Source organism: Brassica napus, chromosome C4 (assembly GCF_020379485.1).
Source record: "Brassica napus cultivar Da-Ae chromosome C4, Da-Ae, whole genome shotgun sequence".
Classification (NCBI taxonomy): domain Eukaryota; kingdom Viridiplantae; phylum Streptophyta; class Magnoliopsida; order Brassicales; family Brassicaceae; genus Brassica; species Brassica napus.
The window spans coordinates 29,013,783-29,035,430 of NC_063447.1; the positions used below are offsets into that span (position 1 = coordinate 29,013,783).

Sequence of the window (21,648 nt, forward strand, 5' to 3'; positions counted from 1 at the left end):
TAAAGATTATTGCTCTGTTCTTGTGGTTGAAGGATTGAAATGCTTTGACATTCAAACAAAAGTTTTCAAAAGAAAAAGAAGAAGTTTGTCGGATCTGGGTTTTTGGGCTAATACATTTATCTGGTTTGGGTTATTAACTTTTGGTTTAAGAAATTCTACGTAGGCCATAACTGGACACTCAATCTAGGAATGTATAAATGAAAATGGAATCAATGGAATAATGATGATTTCAGGAATTAAAGGAATGATATATGTATTTGTTTTTCAATTATATTCAAATTATTACATTACATCCATTTCTTATATTTCTCTTTTCTTTTTATCATAAATGATTTTTAACGTGATTTTTTTCTTTTTTCATTCATCCCACATGAATGTGTGGAATCAATTTTTTTGTGTTTTTTCCACTTAACTAGTAAATTTTTTTTTGGAATGCCTATGAATGACTAATTCCACATGATTCCATTCATTAAAAAAATATTCCAGTTACAACCGTAGATTCTTTTTCCTACTTGCTCGGAAAGCAAGATCACGACAACCCAAAAACAATTTTTCAAAATTCAATTTAGTAATGCATTTGTGAAAATGTTAGATTTGTAAAAGTATAATTTGTTCATAGAATTTGTTTACATACGCAATATCTGTAACAATAAGTTATTCATGTGGTTTGCGTTTGATCTGTTTAACAAATAAATAAAACATGTTTGGATGCCAAATGTTATTGTAATTATTTGGTTGATTTGTAATTATTTGGTTGCATGATAAGTTAAAATAAAGGATTATCGCCCAATCGCTTGCTGTAATCTGCTTTACAAGGTCATCTCCAAAGTTCTAGCCAATAGGCTAAAGATCATTTTTCCGGATGCGGTAGAAGCAAACCAGTGTGCATTCATAACAGATCGTCTACTTTTAGAAAACGTCCTACTCGCCTCTGAGCTGGTCAGTGGATACCACAGGAGCACGAACAAGGAAAATTGTGCTATCAAGTTTGACATATCTAAGGCGTTTGACACGGTCAAGTGGTCTTTCATTACTTCCGTGCTCCAAGCAATGGGAATGCCTCTTCAGTTTGTCCACTGGATGAGGTTATGCATCTCCACAGCCGCATTTTCTATCAATGTGAATGGAAGTTTGGAGGGTTTTTTTCAGAGTGCCAGGGGTATCCGTCAAGGCTGTTCTCTCTCGCCTTACTTGTATGTCATCCTTAATAATGTCTTATCAAAAATGCTCAACAAAGCTGCAGATGCAGGTGAATTTGGTTATCATCAGCAGTGTCAGGATGTCAAACTCACTCACTTGTGCTTTGCGGACGACATACTTGTCTTCACCAACGGCACATCGGACTCGCTCTTGGGTATTCTGCGTGTAATGCGTCGGTTTGCATCAGTTTCTGGGTTACACATAAATGTAGCTAAGTCGTCCATCTATGTTACAGGAAGAAACATCTCTGCTCTCCTTACTACTGCGGCTACTATGGGTATCAGTGTCGGTACCTTACCCATCCGGTACCTAGGAATGCCGTTAACAACGAAGACACTTTCCAGCCATGACTATGAACCGCTTATAGAAAAGATTCGTGGAAAGATGCTGTGTTGGTCCAACAGATTTCTATCCTTTGCAGGAAGACTACAACTGATCCGGTAGGTCATTACAAGCATGGTTAACTTCTGGAGCTCGGCTTTTATCCTACCAGCCAAGTGTTATGACACCATCGAAAGCATGTGCAGCGCGTTTCTTTGGTCGGGCTCACCTACACAAACTCACAAAGCTAAGGTCAGTTGGGAGGATCTCTGTTTGCCTAAGGATGAAGGTGGTCTGGGTGTGAGGAAGTTCAAGGACACAGCTAGAGCCTTTGCTCTAAAACTCATTTGGAGACTTTTCACAAAACCAGCTTCTCTATGGGTAAGTTGGGTTACACATTACTTACTCAGGTATAATTCCTTTTGGGATGTGAGGGGAGAACAAAATGGATCTTGGATATGGAGGAAGCTCCTGAAACTAAGAGATTTGGCCTATGAGTTTGTTAGAATTGATATCAGGGATGGTAGGACTACTCACTTCTGGTTTGACAATTGGCTTGGAATTGGGAAATTGATTAATATTACAGGAGCGGTTGGCGCCACATATCTGGGTATATCACGCCATGCCAAAGTCAGTGATGCAGCGATGGGCAATACGTGGAACATTCGAGGACGTAGGAGTCGGCGGTACCGGGAGCTTTATGACCAGATCTTAGCTGCGGCTCCTCCCTCCCCTGGTACAGGTAGCGATATTATATTATGGAAGCATGGGGTTGATGATTACAGGACCACGTATTCAGCAGCCAGGACTTGGGATCAACTACGAGAGAGGAGAAGTAACGTTGACTGGTGTAAAGTGGTATGGTTCGCACAGGGGGTTCCTAGATTCTCCTTCATAACATGGCTGTCAATAAGGAACAGGTTATCAACGGGAGATCGTATGCGAACATGGGGTATTATTCAGGTTTGTGGCTTTTGTGGAGAGAGAAATGAAACAAGAGATCACCTGTTCTTCGCCTGTCCATACTCTTACACGATATGGGAGTCTCTGGCTAGACCACTTGTTGGACGGAACATCAACCCAGATTGGGAATGGACTGTCAATCGGCTACGTACTATGGGAGGAAAAAGCCTCGACTCAATCCTCGCAAGGATGCTTTTCCAAACAACCGTGTATTACATCTGGAAGGAAAGAAATTCAAGGCGTCACCAGCAACGAGGGATCCAGCCTGATCAATTAAGAAGATTCATAGACAAGGCGGTTCGTAACCGCATCTGCTCTTTGCGATACACTCATGGCCACAAATTGGAAGGGTTGCTAAGAAGATGGTTTCAAGTTACTCTTTAGTATTCGATTTGTTTCTCGTATGCACCTTAGTCATTTAACAACTTTTAATCGTTTGTAAAATTTCAAATTGTTGATCAATAAATTTCAAATTTCATCAAAAAAAAAATAAAAAAATAAAGCTCGTGTAATGCATATATGTAACTAATGTTATGTCATGTCCCTTCCTACATCTCAATTGTTTAATCCGAAAATATATATCGACATGCGTAGTAGTAATTGACCTTTTATCGTATTATTAATTAAAGAAACAAACAAAATAATAATAATAATAAGAGAATAAGATGAGATGGCTATAGAAAGTAGGGCAAATCTCCAAAATAGCACTTTTCTAAGTTTATATCACAAAAATAGCACTCAAAAACTAAAATGACCAAAATAGCACATTTCTAAGTTTATCCTTTGAAAATTTTAATTTTTTTATTTTTCAAAATTTGAAATCTTATCCCCAAAACCCCATTTCTCAACTCTAAACCCTAAACCCTAAACTCTAAACCCTAAACCCTAAACTCTAAACCCTAAAATCTAAACCCTAAACCCTAAACTCTAAACCCTAAACCCTAAACCCTAAATCCTAAACCCCACCCTTTAACTCTAAACCCTAAGTTTATGACTTTTGATAAAACATTAAGTGCTATTTTTGTGACTTTTGACCTTGAGTGCTAGTTTGGGAATATAAACTTGATTTGGTGCTATTTTTGTCTTTTTCTCGTAAAATAAAAACACTAAACTTATAAACAAATGCAAACTAAACAATTTCAATATATACGTCATTTTTTTCTGCCGAGTATTTAGTCAGATTAAGCAACTTTTACTATCACAATTTTATACATATGAAAAGAGCATTAATTAAATATCATAAGAATATAGTCTGCAATAGACGAAAGAAATTCATATGAGTTCTTTTACTTGATGATCGTTTTCTTGTGAATGTTTCAACCATCGCTTGGTTAACTCAGTTCGCTTGGTCAATGAAATGAATCTCTATGGATTCAAAAAAGTTGTTTATGTTCAAGGTGCACCAGCAGTGCAGTTTTATGTCTAATGTGTTCTATCACCGAGGATCAGAAGAAGATACCAGTGAAATTAATTATAAAATGTATAGTTTAAATAACAAAGTTCTATTTAAAAAACAAAGTTCTACGTAAATTCCAGTAACATGGAGATACCGCTAATAAGAAGATAATCGCTAGTGCTGTGATATGGATGGGTGACCAGCTCAAGATATATCACGAGCCTCAGGTTGTTGTGATTATATCCAGCGACAAAGACTTTGTACCAGCTATCCTGGAGATTAAACATAGGGGATTTGAAGTGGTTCTTGTGGTAATCCTAGCTATAAGGTAAGGAAGTTAAGAAGACCATTTGGGAATTTTAGTTACTAATTTGTTATTGGAACTTTGTTTTAGGAATTATGAGTTTTATTAAGTTCATCCCATGTGGGTATATCAGTGTCGAACTATCAGTAATCAGTTGCTTTGATAACATCTTTCATTGAGCATTCATTTTACATTAAGGTTTAGCCTAATGAGTTATGTATTGTGCAACCTAAGCTAAAATGAAAATTTAACTTGAAAGATACTTAAGTTCTGGTTGCGTGGCCCAAGTTTAGAGTTAGAGTGTATTGGGTTCCTTCTAGATGGAGGAAACCCATTGGGTTTGGTTGGTGATAACCAAATTTGGAAGTTGGGCCATTGGTATTAGTCCATGAGATTAGTATTGGACCTTGGAGGTTCTTAGGGTTAGTGAGACACATATATATAGTCTTTTGACCTAATTTTTATCTAAAGACTTACAAGAATCAAAAAGACAAAAGAGAGAAAAGAGGGAAGGAGGCAGAATTTCGTCTGGGTTTTTCAAGGCAGATTTGGAGGGTCAAACGGATCCTGATCGGGCTGATATTTTGTGAGAAGCTTCTTCAGTCAGTGGGTTAAAAGTTCACCGAAGGGATTTGGATTTCAACGGTTGGATCTTCTCTTGTCTGGGTTTTAGTGAAGCTGGTCGTCACAGTTCTTCAGCAGTGCCGTCTTGAGTGTTTGGTATATCCGACGGTGAGATCTTCTCTGATTGAGTTGAAATTTGGCAGCGGTGTTGTTGACTGGTTTATCTTGGATTTGTATGGTGGGATTAGTCTCTGGTTGCCGGAATCCTTGTGAGCTGAGGTCGTTTGGTTGCTGCTGGTTTTGAAGCTTTGTGTTGCTCTCTTGTTGTTGTTGTTCTTGTGTTGGAGGTAGCTCTTTGTAGCTTGAGTCTCTGTTCTGTTCAGGTTGTTGAACAGGGAGGACGTGGTTGTACTCACATACATTTATATAGTGGATTGTTGAGTGGACTACGGTCCCGTGGTTTTTCTTTCTCACATCGAGGAGGTTTTCCACGTAAAAAGTGCTTGTCTCATTTAGTTATTGCTTATACTATATCCTGCTATCGTCGAAGTATTTTACTCACAGGTTCACACAAGGTCAGGGGAACACGACCGTTACATTCCGCTGCACCTCGTGCCCGCTTTCCCCAACAGAGTGGTATCAGAGCTACTGGTTTTAGAGCTTTGGGTTTGATAACTTCGGGTTATTGTTGCTTGTGAGAATGATGGAAAATACGAGCAGGATGATAAGCTTGAATGGTGCTAACTATCATCTATGGAAGGGCAAGATGGAGGATTTGCTCTAACAAATTTCATGTTCCAGTCTTCGAGGAGAAGAAACATGAGAAGAAGACGGATGAAGAGTGGTAGCTGCTGCATCGCAAAGTGTGTGGGTTGATAAGGCAGTGGGTAGATGATAATGTGTTGCATCATATTGAGACTGAGACGGAGGCTCGTTCTTTGTGGAAGAATCTGGAGCAGTTGTATGCTAGGAAGACCGGAAACAACAAGATGTACATGATCAAGAAGTTGATTGAGCTAAGGTATCAGGAGGAAACTCCGATGACGGATCACTTGAATGCGTTTCAGGGATTGCTCAACAAGCTGTCTGATATGGGCATCAAGTTTGCTGATGAGATTCATGGTCTGTGGCTTCTCGGTACTTTACCGGATTCTTGGGAGGTTTTCAGGATGTCTCTTTGTAACTCCGCGTCGGAAGGTGTCATTTCGATGGATTCAGTGAAGAACAGTGTTCTTAATGAGGAAGCAAGAAGACAGTCGAATGCTAGCAGTTCGCGTTCAGATGTCTTTGTTACTGAGTCAAGGGGGAGGACTTCGAGTAGAGATCCCAAGAGGGACAAGAACAGGAGCAGGAGCAAATCTAATAAATTTGCTAATATGGAGTGCTATTTCTGTCACAAGAAAGGGCACATGAAGAAGGATTGCTGGAAGTTGAAAAATAAGCAGCAAGGTAATCAAGAAGAAAAGGTGGATCGGGTGACTGTCACCGAAGATCAGTTTCTCATTCTTCTTGAGGGTGATGCCATTAATGTCGCATGCCAAGACACCAGTTGGGTGATTGATAGTGGAGCTACTACTCATGCAACATCACAGCGGGATTTGTTTGCTGGCATTGGCTACAGGTAATTATGGTTCCGTGAAGATGGGAAATGATGCGATGGCTCTGGTTGCTGGCATTGGCGAGATATGCTTGGAGACTAGTTTGGGGACTAGGTTGGTGCTTAAGGATGTTAAGCATGTTCCTGATATTAGGATGAATCTGATATCGACGGGAAGATTTGATGATGAGGGTTATTTTAGTTTCCACGGTGGTGGTAAATGGAAGCTCCCTCGCGGTTCTTTGATTGTGGCTCGAGGTGAGAAGTCTTCATCCTTCTATTGGATGCAAGCTAAGGTCTCCAAAGACGCTGTTAATGCGGTGGAGAATGATGGTGTCATGGAGTTATGGCATAGGAGACTCGGTCACATGAGTGAGAAGGGAATGTTTGTGTTGTCTAAGAATGAGGTGATTCCAAGAATCTCTGGTTTGCACCTGCAGAAGTGTTCGCATTGCTTTGCGGGAAAACAACACAGGGTGTCTTTCAAGTCTTCTGCGCCTTCTAGGAAACCCGAGGTACTGGATTTGGTACATTCAGATGTGTGTGGTCCAATGAGGACAAGATCTCTTGGCGGCGCGTCATATTTTGTGACTTTCATTGATGATCATTCAAGGAAGTTGTGGGTATTTCCTATGAGGACGAAGGATCAGGTGTTGGGATATTTCAACATTTTGTGGCATTGGTTGAGAGACAAACGGGGAAGAAGCTGAAGTGTATCCGCAGTGATAATGGTGGAGAGTATTCTGGACCATTTGATGCTTATTGCAAAGAGCATGGAATAAGGCATCAGTTCACGCCACCTAAGACTCCACAGTTGAATGGGTTGGCTGAAAGGATGAACAGGACGATTGTCGAGAGAATGAGATGTTTGATCTCACAGTCAGGCTTATCGATGACTTTCTGGGGAGAAGCTTTGAACACGGTGGTTCATGTGCTGAATTTGTCACCGAGTGCTCCACTGGATGGTGATATTCCAGAGAAGGTTTGGACTGGTAAGGATGTTTCTTACAGTCACTTGAGAATCTTTGGGTGTAAGGCATTTGTTCTTATTCCCAAGGATGAGAGATCGAAGCTTGAGATGAAGTCACGGCAGTGTGTGTTCATCGGTTATGGTCAGGATGAGTTCGGGTACAGATTTTATGATCCCGTTGAAAGGAAGTTAGTAAGGAGAAGAGATGTTGTGTTCATGGAAGATCAAACGATTAAGGACATTGACAAGTCCAAAATTCCAGCTCAGGTTTCTGAGAGTTTGATTGATTTAGAGGCTACTCCTTCTACATCGGTCCACGGTGAGGTTGAGGTTGAGGTTCAGGATGATACACCCAGTGCAGATGCTCCCGCACATGAATATGGCAGTGGTGATCATGGTGACGATCATGGTGAGACACCAGCTGCTGAGAACCAACCTACTGTTGTTAGAAGATCCAAAAGAGGTCTTAAACCGTCGACAAGGTATGATCCTAGTGAGTATGTTTTACTTACTGATGGGGGAGAGCCGGAAAGCTATGATGAAGCTTTGGAGGATGAACACAAGGATATGTGGTTTGGAGCCATGGATGAGGAGATGGATTCTTTTGAGTAGAACCATACTTTTGAGTTGGTGGAATTGCCTAAGGGCAAGAAGGCTCTCCTTAATAAGTGGGTGTACAGAATTAAGCATGAGGATGACAATTTGCCACCTCGACACAAGGCTAGATTGGTTGTGAAAGGCTACAACCAAAAGAAGGGAATTGATTATGATGAAATCTTTTCTCCTGTTGTGAAGATGTCATCCATTCGGGTTGTACTTGGATTGGCAGCGAGCCTTGATCTAGAGGTTGAGCAAATGGATGTGAAGACTGCTTTCCTTCATGGTGATTTGGAGGAAGAGATCTACATGGAACAACCGGAAGGCTATGTGAAAAAGGGCAAAGAAAATTTGGTTTGCCGCTTGAAGAAGAGCCTTTATGGATTGAAGCAAGCACCAAGGCAGTGGTACATGAAGTTCAAGTCTGTTATGGGGGAGCATGGTTATGCTGAGACTGATTCAGACCATTGTGTATTTGTGAAGGTGTTTGGTGAGGATGATTTTATCATCTTGTTGTTGTAAGTCGATGATATGTTGATTGTGGGCAGGAACATGAACATAATTAAGGAGCTGAAAGAGCAGCTCAGTGAGTCCTTTGCCATGAAAGACATGGGTCCAACGAAACAGATTCTCGGTATGAGATTTGTTCAAGACAGAGGTCAGAAGCTGATTCACTTGTCTCAGGAGAAGTACATTGAAAAAGTACTTAAGCGGTTTCACATGGACAAGTCTAAAGTGTTGAGTACTCCTTTTGCTCCACACTTAAGACTGAGCAGTCAACAAAGTCCGAAGACATATGCGGAGAAAGAAGATATGGAGAAGGTTCCATATGCTTCGGCAGTGGGTAGTTTGATGTATGCCATGGTCTATACAAGACCGGATTTAGCTTACGCCGTTGAAGTTGTCAGCAGGTTTATCTCCAATCCAGGAAGAGAACATTGGAATGTTGTGAAGTGGATTTTGAGATATCTCAGAGGGACTTCTGATCTGAAGATTACATTTGGGGGTAAAAAGCCTTTACTGGTCAGTTTCACTGATTCTGACATGTCTGGAGATGTTGATTCTAGCAAGTCTACTTCGGGTTACTTGGTAACATTTGCGGGTGGAGCTGTGGCATGGCAGTCAAGGCTGCAAAAGTGCGTTGCACTATCTACCACTGAGGCAGAGTTCATTGCTGCAACTGAAGCTTGTAAAGAGTTGTTGTGGATGAAGAACTTCTGTGAAGAGATCGGTTTCAAGCAAGAAAAGTATGTGTTTCTTTGTGATAGTCAAAGCGCCATCTGTGTCGGGAAGAAATCTACATTTCATTCGAAATCAAAACACATTCAGAGGAGGTATCATTGGATACGAGATGTGGTTGCTTCTAAGGAAGTGGAACTTGAGAAAGTTCATACGGATGATAATGGAGCTGATATGATGACAAAGTCTTTGCCGAGGGGGAAGCTTGAAGTATGCCGAAGGATAGCTGGAATGGCTGTTTCCTCCACCTAGTCGGAGGGGGAGTTTGTTGGGTTCCTTCTAGATGGAGGAAACCCATTGGGTTTGGTTGGTGATAACCAAACTTAGAAGTTGGGCCATTGGTATTAGTCCATGAGATTAGTATATGGCCTTGGAGGTTCTTAGGGTTAGTGAGACACATATATATAGTCTCTTGACCTAATTTTTATGTAGAGACTTACAAGAATCAAAAAGACAAAAGAGAGAAAAGAGGGAAGGAGGCAGAGTTTCGTCTGGGTTTGTCAAGGCAGATTTGGAGGGTCAAGCGGATCCTGATCGGGCTGATATTTTGCGGGAAGCTTCTTCAGTCATTGGGTTAAAGGTTCAACGAAGGGATTTGGATTTCAACGATTGGATCTTCTGTTGTCTGGGTTTTAGTGAAGCTGGTCGTCATAGTTCTTCAACAGTACTGTCTTGAGTGTTTGGTAAATCCGACGGTGAGATCTTCTCTGATTGAGCTGAAATTTTCCAGAGGTGTTTTTGACTGGTTTATCTTGGATTTGTACGATGGGATTAGTCTCTGGTTGCCGGAATCCTTGTGAGCTGAGGTCGTTTGGTTGCTGCTAGTTTTGAAGCTTTGTGTTGCTCTCTTGTTGTTGTTGTTCTTCTTGTGTTGGAGGTAGCTCTTTGTAGCTTGAGTCCCTGTTCTATTCAGGTTGTTGAACAGGGAGGACGTGGTTGTACTCACATACATTTATATAGTGGATTGTTGAGTGGACTACGGTCCCGTGGTTTTTCTTTCTCACATCGAAGAGGTTTTCCGCGTAAAAAGTGCTTGTCTCATTTAGTTATTGCTTATACTATATCCTGCTATCGTCGAAGTATTTTCCTCACAGGTTCACACAAGATCAGGGGAACATGACCGTTACATTCCGCTGCGCCTCGTGCCCGCTTTCCCTAACAGAGTGCTCTTATATTTTAGTGGCTACTTTTTTTTGTCTTCAGGAACTGATAGCGAATACTGTTCTTAAAAAAGTTTCAGGTCTGACAGAATAACTGCAAGCTTTTATAAAGCTCTTTGTTGCTATATTTTGGACTCTGCCTACATGTTCTTCCTCTGAATATTTAACTGAAGGCTCTTTTAGGTAACATGATTCTCCCTAATACCAAGGGAGTTGAGGGGGTTAAAATCTTAGTGGACGGTAGTCTAAGATCTGTCACGGACAAGGACAGCTATTACAAGATTGACCAGGTATATTTAAATGTCTTGTTCCAAGTTGTAAGCCTGGTACATTGGTTGTTACCCAACTACTCATAGTGAATGTTTCAAGGCTTCTATAACGTAGAGTAATGGGTTTGGCTAGAAGGCTGGAGTCTTATAAAGCAAACATTATTTCTTTTATATGAAACTCGTTTTGAAGTATCATCCTGATAAGAATCAAGGAAACGATGAAGCTACTCGCAAGTTCGCTGAGATCAATAAGGGTTCGTATTTTTGAAATTGACACTTTGATCGTTTTGAAATTGACTGCGTTTGATGTTAAAACAACTGTTTCATTTATCTTCATGATCAGAGGATTAACCGTTATATTATTGTACATTTTGGCAGTTCCGAATCAAAGCTGCACCACATGCCCGTTTCGGAGAGATGGCAACGATTTACACATGACCATCAACATTACACTGGTACTCTAAATATTCCACCAACATCTTCTGTATCTCTACTTAATAAACCGACATCTTATCTGTTTACATCTTTCAGGTTGAGGCGCTAGTTGGTTTTGAGAAATCATTTAAACACTTGGATGATCACGGAGTTGACATCGGTTCCAAGGTGACACTAATTACGTTCTTTCTACACCACAGAAAAAAACTCGAAATTGATCATCTGATGAAGTGATATGGTGTGTGTGGAATAGGGAATTACAAATCCCAAGGAAGTGAAGAAGTTCAAAGGAGAAGGGATGCCACTCCACTACAGCACAAAGAAAGGCAACCTTGTCACTTTTGAGGTTATGTTTCCTTCGTCACTACAAGAAAACACGCCGAATTCCGACGGAGATTCCGACGGACCTCAATGTCGTCGGACGTTTGTGACGGATTACTGACCAATTTCCGACGAAAACCAAAAATTTGAAGTCGTCGAAATTCCGTCGGCCATTTCCAACGGAATTCCGACGAAACATGGGTCGTCGGAATATACCGACGAACCATGTGACCGTTGCCGACAAAATATATATGACCGTTGTATAGCCGTTTGAGATTAGAAAATACCGACGGAATTCCGACGGACTTCTTTACATCCGTCGGAATTTCGTCGGAAAGTCGTCGGAGGGCCGTAAGCAATTTCCTATAAATACAGCCCCTCCTCATTCAACTCATTCACACTTCATTCTCTCTTCATTCTCTTTAGTCATAACAATTCCGTGAAAATCATGTCTTCAGAAGTTTATTATCGTTCGTGGATGGATAAACCTCATTTGGATCCGAACACCAATTTGCTTACGGAAGAATACGTTCAAGGGATTGGAGAATTCATGAGGCTTGTTCAACAGCAACCGGATGCAAAAAGTGGTATGTTAAGATGTCCCTGCTCTACTTGCAATAATAATAAGGTTATAAAAGAATTTGATGTTTGGACTCATTTGTATATGAAAGGGTTTTCACGTAATTATAAAGTTTGGTACCTTCATGGGGAAACTGGTTATGAATATGGTAGTACTAGCGAACCTCAGCCTGTTAGTGAACTTCAGCCTGATATTAGGTTAGAGGAATCTAGAACGGATATAGATTATGGTGTAGGTACTGAGCAGATGGTACATGATCATTATAGAGGGGAAGAACCAAATCCCGAATCTAGGAGATTTTTTGACATGTTGGATGCTGGAAAACAATCTTTGTATCAAAATTGTAGAGATGGTCATTCAGTCTTATCATCTGCAACTAGATTAATGGGTATTAAGACAGACTATAATTTGGCTGAAGAATGTATGGATGCGATTACTGATTTTGTCAAAGGTATTCTACCTGAGGATAACCTTGCACCGGGTTCATACTACGAGGTTCAGAAACTTGTTGCCGGTCTTCAACTACCGTACGAAGTGATAGATGTATGTATTGACAACTGCATGATCTACTGGAGAGCGGATGAGACACGGAATGTATGCAAATTTTGTGGGAAACCTCGTTATCAGGAGACGAGGGGAAGAGTTCCGATCCCATTCAAAAGAATGTGGTATTTGCCTTTGACGGAAAGATTGAAGAGGTTGTATCAGTGTGAGCGCACAGCAAAAGCAATGAGATGGCATGCAGAGCATTCCACAAATGGTGAGATTAGACATCCTTCAGATGCGAAGGCTTGGAAACATTTCTAGTCAACATATCCAGAATTTGCGGAAGAGAGAAGAAATTTTTATCTTGGATTATCTACTGATGGTTTCAGCCCATTTGGAAAGCATGGAAGACAGTATTCTCTATGGCCAGTTATTGTGACACCGTACAACTTACGGCCGAGCTTGTGCATGCGACGAGAGTTTTTGTTTCTCTCAATTCTCGTCCCCGGGCCAGATCATGCTAAAAGATCACTAGATGTGTTTCTCCAACCACTGATATATGAGTTGCAACAACTATGGGCGCATGGTTTTGAGGCATACGATGTTTCGTGCAAAGAAAACTTTCAGATGCGGGCAGTACTTATGTGGACAATAAGTGACTTTCCAGCATATGGTATGTTATCTGGATGGACAACACATGGGAGGCTATCATGTCCATATTGTCAAGATGACACAGATGCTTTTCAACTAAAGAACGGAAGGAAAACGTGTTGGTTTGACTGTCACAGACGATTTCTACCACCTGATCATCCATACCGCAGGAGTAAGACTTCGTTTACGAGAACAAGCAGGTGTTTGATGGTCCACCTGAGGAAGTTAGTAGGAAAGATTTGTTGAAGCAGTTTAGGAATTTTGATGCAGAAAGGACGCCAGATGTAGGTGGACATGAAAACATTCGAGTCAGTGCGGTTGGGGAGCTACATAACTGGCACAAAAAGAGTATTTTCTGGGATCTGCCATATTGGGAGAGTCATCTATTGCGGCATAATTTAGATGTCATGCATATTGAGAAGAACTTCTTCGACAATCTGATGAACACAGTCCTTAACATCCAAGGTAAAACGAAGGATAATTTGAAGTCAAGGTTGGATTTAGTCGATATCTGTGATCGTTCTGAACTTCACGTTGATGAGAACGGTACGGCCCCTTTTCCCATTTATCGGCTGGATGGTGCTAGAAAAGAAGAGTTCTTTGATTGGATTACAGATAAAGTGAAATTTCCTGACGGATATGCATCAAATTTGGGGAACTGCGTTGATAGAAGCGAAGGAAAGTTTACTGGCTTGAAGAGTCATGATTGTCATGTAATTATGCAGCGCCTCCTTCCGTTTGCTTTTTCAGCATTATTGCCACGTAATGTTCATGAAGCAATTGCAGGTATCTTATATTTTTACAATTTAATTTATTTTTATATTTAACAATTATGCTTATAAAAACTTAATACTTACGAAAATTATGTCTTTTATCTATGTAGGGATTAGTGTTTTCTTCCGCGACTTATGCAGCAGAGTAGTGACTGAAGAGGGTATTAATAATTTGAAGACAAACGCACCAGTCAGCATGTGCAACCTTGAGAAGATATTTCCTCCATCATTCTTTGATGTAATGGAACATCTTGCTATTCATCTCGCAAGAGAATTAGAACTTGGTGGTCATGTGCAATACAGATGGATGTATATTTTTGAGCGTTATATGCATCATCTGAAGAAGATGGTCAAAAATCAAAGCAGGGTGGAAGGATCTATAGTGGCACAGGTGATCAATGAAGAAACTGCAATCTTTGCTGAAAAATATTTTCCACCAGAAGTGCATACAAAACACCGAAGACCTGCTCGGCATGATGATAGAGGGGAGAGAGCAACATATCATGTTACTGTCCCAAGCATGTTCAAGAAAATAGGACGACTTAGTGGAAATTTCACGAAGCGGAGACTTACGGACACTGAGCACGCTCATTTGCAAACATATTTTCTCACCAACTGTGAAGATGTTCTACAATATGAGAGGTAAAAATATTTATTCATTTATTGTTAGATTAATATTCAATAAATTTATTTCATATTGATAATATTTTTGTATATAGTGTATATATGGCGGAGTTGCGTATGACTCACAGACATGCAACAGAAGATGAGCTTCGACAACTTAGAGATAACGGATTTCCTGCGTGGCTTCGTAGTTATGTGAGTCATATATCATATTACCCTATGCAAATGATTAGTTTAAATTTAATATAAACTAATTAACTTTTCAATCATATATGTTTTTAATTTATAGGTGAATGATGGTTTGGCCAGATGTCTTGTGTTCGATGATTGGATACGCGAATTTGTGCAGGAACCAAACTATGTGGTCAAATCATATCCTAAATTTTGTACGCGAGGATATGCATTCACAAGGAAAGGTCATTCTAAGACAACATATGATGCTGGTGTTTCATCTTCTTCCGGTGACGATGTCTACTACGGCAACATAAAAGAAATATTGGAAATCCAATTTCCTGGAATGGTTGGATTGCGTTGTGTAGTATTCTATTGTGATTGGTATGACACCACCCCAGATAGAGGAGTGAAGATTGATGTGTTTGGTGTTACATCAGTTCATTCGCGGCGGAAACTTCAATATTATGATCCCTTCATTCTTGGTTCGCAAGCTGATCAGGTATGTCAATCTATTCATAATATTTTACCAATATAATTAATTAATGTTATATATTTTACTAATACTTGTATAATTGATATGTATAGGTGTGCTACATAAGTTACCCTCGGGTGACGTACAGAGACGATCCATGGGTTACTGTAACGCAAATCAACCCAAGAGGACGAGTGGATGGAACTTCTGATGATGATGAACCATTGCAACCAGAGTCTACCAGCAACGCCCAGGCAGTTGAAGATTTGGAAAATGTTCAACTTGTTGAGAATTTGACTGTGTTTGGACATGATGTTGTTGTACATTCGGAGCCAGAAGCCGAGGTTGGGGAGTTTGATGAAGATTCAGAAATTCTGATTAGTTTTTTTTTTTTATTGGTCCGTCGGAAATCCCTCCCAATATACCGACGACATAGCGACGACCAAGGGTTTCGTTGAAGTTTGTAAAGGTCATCGGTAATTCGTCGGTATATACCGATGACATTCCGACGAACTAGACAGGTTCGTCGGAATTTCGTCGGTATATTCCGACGAATTACCGACGACATGTGTTTCTAAAAAATTTCAATCATAAAAATCTATAAATTTACATGCCAAAACTATGAAAATAACACATAATAAGTGTTTAGTATAGTTTTAGATCGCAACCGTTCAAATATAACAACTCATTAAAATATTTATGTATGCATATCATTGTTTTCATAACATCTCATCTTAACACTCATATACTTATACAATCATATTCATATAATCTTACATTACAAAAAATGTTGTTGTGTAAAATTGTGTTATAAAAACATTTTTATTGTTAAATCTTTATGCAAATACTATATATCTTATCAAAGATATGGATTTTGCATTTAGAAACTTGTAATCAACACCCTAAACACTAAGTCGTCAGAATTCCGTCAGAATGTACTGACGGACACATTCCGTCGGAAATCCAATTTGCCCGGGAGAACCAAACCGCGTGAAAATTTTCGCGAATCGCCATTTGGTATATTTTAATTATACCGACGGAATACTGACGAACCCGTGTCCGTCGGAATCTTCAGATATAATAACCATTCTTCTTCCTTCTTCGTTATTTCTGCCTCTCTCTCAAAACGAACTCTCTTCGGCGATTTCTCCATCTCTCCGGCGATTCCGGCCCTTCTCCACCTCTCTTCACCGGCGAATCCTCTTCTCACCCTCATATCTCTTCCCCAAACCCCAAATCATGTAAGAATCATCGCAAACCTTCTTTTATATCAATTGTTTAGGGTTTTGGAAGTTAGATCTCGGATTTTAGGTTGTTTGATTGAAAATTTTAGGATTGAATGGATAGTTTAGGATATATAAGTTAGGATTGTTGTTTGGATTGTTGTTTTAGTTTTTCAGATATAATAACCATTCTTCTTCCTTCTTCGTTATTTCTGTCTCTCTCTCAAAACGAACTCTCTCCGGCGATTTCTCCATCTCTCCGGCGATTCCGGCCCTTCTCCACCTCTCTTCACCGGCGAATCCTCTTCTCACCCTCATATTTCTTCCCCAAACCCCAAATCATGTAAGAATCATCGCAAACCTTCTTTTATATCAATTGTTTAGGGTTTTGGAAGTTAGATCTCGGATTTTAGGTTGTTTGATTGAAAATTTTAGGATTGAATGGATAGTTTAGGATATATAAGTTAGGATTGTTGTTTGGATTGTTGTTTTAGTTTTTTTTGGAATTTTTTTTTGTTAAAATTCAAAACGTTTTAATATTTTTAAAACGTTTTTTGATTTTTAAAAACGTTTTTCAAGTTTCCAGTAATGAAATATATATAATAAAACGTTTTTAAATTTTTTTAAAAATATTTAACAACATTTTTCTATATTTATAATTTTTTATAATTTTGTATACATATATATATATATAAATCATGTATAATAAAAATTTAAAAATTTTTTATAATTTTTTATAAGTTTCCACTAATAAACTATGTATAATAAAACGTTTTAAAAAAAATTTATAAATATTTAACAACATTTTTCTACATTTATAAATTTTTTATAATTGTGTATACATATATATATATATATATATAAATCATGTATAATAGAAAATTTTAATTTTTTATTATTTTTTATAAGTTTCTAGTAATAAACTATGTATAATAAAAGGTTTAATAGTTTTTTTAAAACGTTTATAAAACCTTTTGTAAATATATAAATGAAAACATTAAAAATAGAAATGATTTGAAAATATTTTGATGTATTAATTTTTTTTTAGGTCCGAGGATGAACCCCGCCCCGCAGCCCGTCTTCGACGTAGTTCGGTGAGCAGTTCCCGTGCATCGGGATCGTCTCATGAACAAAACTCGGTTCCCGCATATATTCCCGCTCCAGCTCCCGCTGCCCCTCGCGCTGCTGCTCAACAGGATCCGGGGGTCATGCCAGTTCAACTATTGGTTCAACAACCAGGTCGAGAGCATCTCCCGGTTCTCCAACCCAACCCACGACGAGGACATATCACTTGGTTAGTATTTTTTTTTATTTGTACCATTATGTTTTTTTCCTTTAATTAACTTGCTAACTTGTATTTTTTTTAAAGGTTCACCAAGTCGAAAAATGGCATTAGCCGGAGCATCAACCAGATGATGTACTCCATGCTCCGTTTTGAATATCCAAAGTGGAGTGTAATCCCTTCCGACGAACGAGAGTTGTGGTTTCGTCAGTTTGCGGTATAGTAACTCTTCATTTTTTTAAAGTTTTTACATTTTTTAAATATATTTACTTATTAAATTATGTTTGTTTTGTAGCAAGAGTTCAACTGGCACTCCGATCTTACGGAAACAGTCCGTAAGAAATTCAACGAAAAGGCTATGGACTCTTATACGAAGCAGATAAACGCGTGGAAGACAGTTTGGCAGAAGAACAAGAGGCCACGGTTCATCAACGGGACGGTGTGGGAGCAGTTGATAGCTCATTGGGAGAAGGAAGAAACTGCAGAGACGTCTTCTAGGAACTCCAAGAACCGGAAGAGCGATCGTGGCAGGAAAGGTATGTATGTGCACAACCTCGGCGCTTTCTCTATGTCTACTAAGGAGGATGAACTTGTAAGTTTTTAATTATTATTTATCTTTATATTTTTTAAATAAATATTTTATATATTCCTTGGCTAATAATGGCGGTTTTTTTAGATCAAAGCAAATGACAGTAATCCCGTTGATCGTCTCCAACTCATTAAGGTGGCTCACACTAACAAGACGACTGGTCAAATTCAGGACCCCGTGATCAAAGGTGTCGTTGATTTGGTGGAAGCTGAAATAGTATCTCAATCTCAGCCTCTCTCTGATGACGGCGATTCTATTCAACCAACTTGTCTCTATTGCAAATAAATGAGATGGTTGAAAAGGTAATTTTTTTTATTAATATATATTTTTTATAATGTCGATTACTAACTTGTCCCTATTTACTAACTTTAAATATTTTTGTAGGCGGTTCCTAAAAGGAAAGGAGGCCGTTTAGTTGGGTTGGCCTGCCGTGCTTCTTCGTATCCGGCATCTTCTTCGCAAGCTCCGTATGCCGATCCCATGATTCTCGAGGAGCTACATGACAAAGATGAACGGATTGGGGCATTGGAGGAGCAGAACACCACTATCCTTTCTGAGAATGCCACTATCCGTTCGGAGAATGCCACTATCCTTGCTTAGTTGGCATCCCCGAAGAAGTTCAACACCGAGATAATGCAGAAGCTAGATCGTTTGATGTCTTCGAGTTCATCTTAGTTTTTTCGGCTTTTTAAAACTTTCTGAATGTTTTTTTTCTATTTCGGTTTGTATGAATTTTAAACTTTCTGAATGTTTTTTTTCTATTTCGGTTTGTATGAATTTAAATTCTATAATATTATTAGTTTTATTCTGATTTTTTTAATTTATTAATTAATTTTTAATATAAAAAATATATAAAAATGCAAAATTAATTCGTTTTTAAAATTGGTATATTCCGACGAACTCTGGGCGTCGGAATATACCGACGGACAACGGTTCCTCGGAATATACCGACGAACCAACATCCGTCGGAATTTACCGACGAACCAATATCCGTCGGAATATACCGACGAACCAATATCCGTCGGTATATTCCGACGAACCAATGTCCGTCGGTATATACCGAGGAATCCACTCCGTCGGAATTGTCCGTCTGACGAAATTCCGACGAATTTTTTTTTTCCGACAAAACGATACCGACGGACAGGTTCGTCATAAATTCGTCGGAATCGGTCTATTCCGACGAATTTCTGACGATTTCGGCCATCAGAATCCCCATGTTTTCTTGTAGTGCGTCTCTCACTGAGGATCAGAAAAAGAAGATCAAAGAAGTCTTGGCTTAGTACTCCTCTCTTTAGAAATTTGTTGTTTAAATATAACTTGTAATGATTTTGATCATTGTCTTTTTATGTATTAAATTCTTTCATGATTTCACTAAAATATGACTTATTTACACGAGGTTTTCTTTGCATACATTGTTGAAGTCTTTCTTTCAAAATTTCGAGAAGACACCCGTTGCCTTAGACAAAATTTAGTTCACATACTTCATCTTAACTAAATTTCATATATCGAAATCTTCGATCTTCTCATACGTTAAATCCACCGTTGTGTTCAGGTCAGGTTAACTTGAGACCTTAGTGAAAATAAAAACGTAAAAGTAATTCATATATATAATATACATTATTGCATAAGAAGATTGATTCAACCGTTACATCAATTGCTTTCAAACGATACACAATCATAAGACTTATCACTTTTGAGCTCAATTATTTTGAGGCATATTCTTCTTCACGATAATCACAGGACACTTCACTCGTTTGGCGCAATACTCGCTCACACTGCCTAGCAAAGCTCTATCAACGAAACATATACAACATCATATCAATAACCATTATAAAACGTAAGTATTAAACAAGATTAATTAAGGTCTTACCTTTTGAAGAAGCCATAGTCATGTGTGCCCATAACTAACATATCAGCCTTAAGGTTCTGAACTGCGTTACATATAACTTCCTTGGCATCTCCTCTTCCAACTTTTCTCTCTATATTAATCTGCGCATTACTTAACAATAAGCTTTAGTTATTTTTTTCATTTTTTTTCGTTAAATCTTTGGAAATAATAGATCGCTAACTAATCTAATAATTAATATGTGGGGTTCGTATTGAATACATATATTATTTTATTTTTTTTATAAATTCCATTGTTTTCACTTCTTAGTAATTTGTCAAATCTCTTTAACAAAGTGATCCAAAATTTGTTGGACTAAGCTTACATCGGACTCAAAATCTTGGTAGACGTTTCGAGATCGAGCCATGACTGATTCCACTAGCTCATTTTCGTATTTCTTCAAGGCTGCAACCGGATCTCCGGTCACTATAAACCCTAGAAAGTTGACCAAACAAAGTTCCATAAGCTGAAAGAATTATATCAAGGTTTACTCAATCAAATGATATATTGTGTAATAACGAGACTAACCTGCGGCATCAATGGAAGAATAAACGGGAAGAGGGGGCTTGACGTAAAGGAGGATAAGAGTATTATTGGAACCATATGGAAAAAGATTGTCAAGACTCCATGAAAGAGCTTCCATGCTCTCTTCGCTCTCGTCCACTGCTACAACGATCTTTCTCTCCTTTGTTTCTTCCATTTATTTACTATAAAAAATCTTTTGTTTGCTTAAAGTATTAGAGAAGAAATATCTAATGAAGAAGGTTTGATGGAAGAAGAGACTGCGGTTTTGGCTCTATTTATACAAGTAGCTCGGCAAACCCAAAACCCACTTGACTTCTGGTTTTGGAGTTAAGTGTGTTAGTTAGATATATTTTGGGTAACTTGTAACTAGTTAGTTATATATGCAAAAGACACCTTCTCGTGACTAAACTTACAGCTGAAAAGTTTTGTGTTATGTAAAGATAAGATATAAACCCACGTTTGATTCCTAACCAATCAAAGAAGATATTGTAGATGTGAAAAAGAATATTGTAACTGTGAATATAACTACGCTATTTGACTCTTTTCTCATACTATATTGAAGTGTTATGTGATATTTGTATAGAGATAAAATCATATATATATATATATATATGCTAGATTGTGAACTCAAAATTCTTGAACTTTCTAGAAAAAGAAGAAGATAAAAGTAATCTATATAAAATGGTTGGACCTTTCATTTTGTTCATATATATGAGTACAGGTTCTTGAAGTTACACTAATTGACTCATCATAATTTTCAGATCTGAATTATCCACCATAAACGTATAAAAACTGAAGTGTATTATTGAAGCAAATAAAACCTAAAAACATAATTGGTCCCCTTGTGAAAATATCATGACCCTAAAATGAAGATAAGATGTATACAGATAGCTATCTTCCAACTAAAAAGTTGACACCTTTGATGATCTTTATGCGTTTGCGCTTTAATGCTCTTGGTGGACCCAAGGGTTAGGCCAACGTTATCGGCGTCCCAGCAGACCGTCCTTAGGCGAAACGGGCCGAAAAATAAATCAAAAATAAGAGAATA

General features: G+C 38.7%; 2 protein-coding genes across 2 annotated transcripts; one reads left to right on the forward strand and one right to left on the reverse strand.

Moving 5' to 3' along the window:
* Nucleotides 1–10,347: 10,347 nt before the first annotated feature.
* On the forward strand, nucleotides 10,348–11,457 carry LOC106444976 (dnaJ protein ERDJ3B-like). Its single transcript, XM_048755718.1, has 4 exons — nucleotides 10,348–10,834; nucleotides 10,959–11,035; nucleotides 11,112–11,183; nucleotides 11,269–11,457. The coding sequence occupies exons 1-4, from the start codon at nucleotides 10,753–10,755 to the stop codon at nucleotides 11,455–11,457; spliced, it is 420 nt and encodes a 139-aa protein (XP_048611675.1). The 5' UTR covers nucleotides 10,348–10,752.
* An 8,308-nt stretch (nucleotides 11,458–19,765) lies between these two features.
* LOC106444975 (universal stress protein A-like protein) lies at nucleotides 19,766–21,030 on the reverse strand. Its single transcript, XM_013886430.3, has 5 exons — nucleotides 21,014–21,030; nucleotides 20,604–20,782; nucleotides 20,401–20,510; nucleotides 20,061–20,179; nucleotides 19,766–19,980 (listed from the first exon to the last, which is right to left on the reverse strand). Exons 2-5 carry the CDS (start codon nucleotides 20,773–20,775, stop codon nucleotides 19,890–19,892), a joined length of 492 nt encoding a protein of 163 aa, XP_013741884.2. The 5' UTR covers nucleotides 20,776–20,782; nucleotides 21,014–21,030; the 3' UTR covers nucleotides 19,766–19,889.
* Between the last annotated feature and the right edge of the window lie 618 nt (nucleotides 21,031–21,648).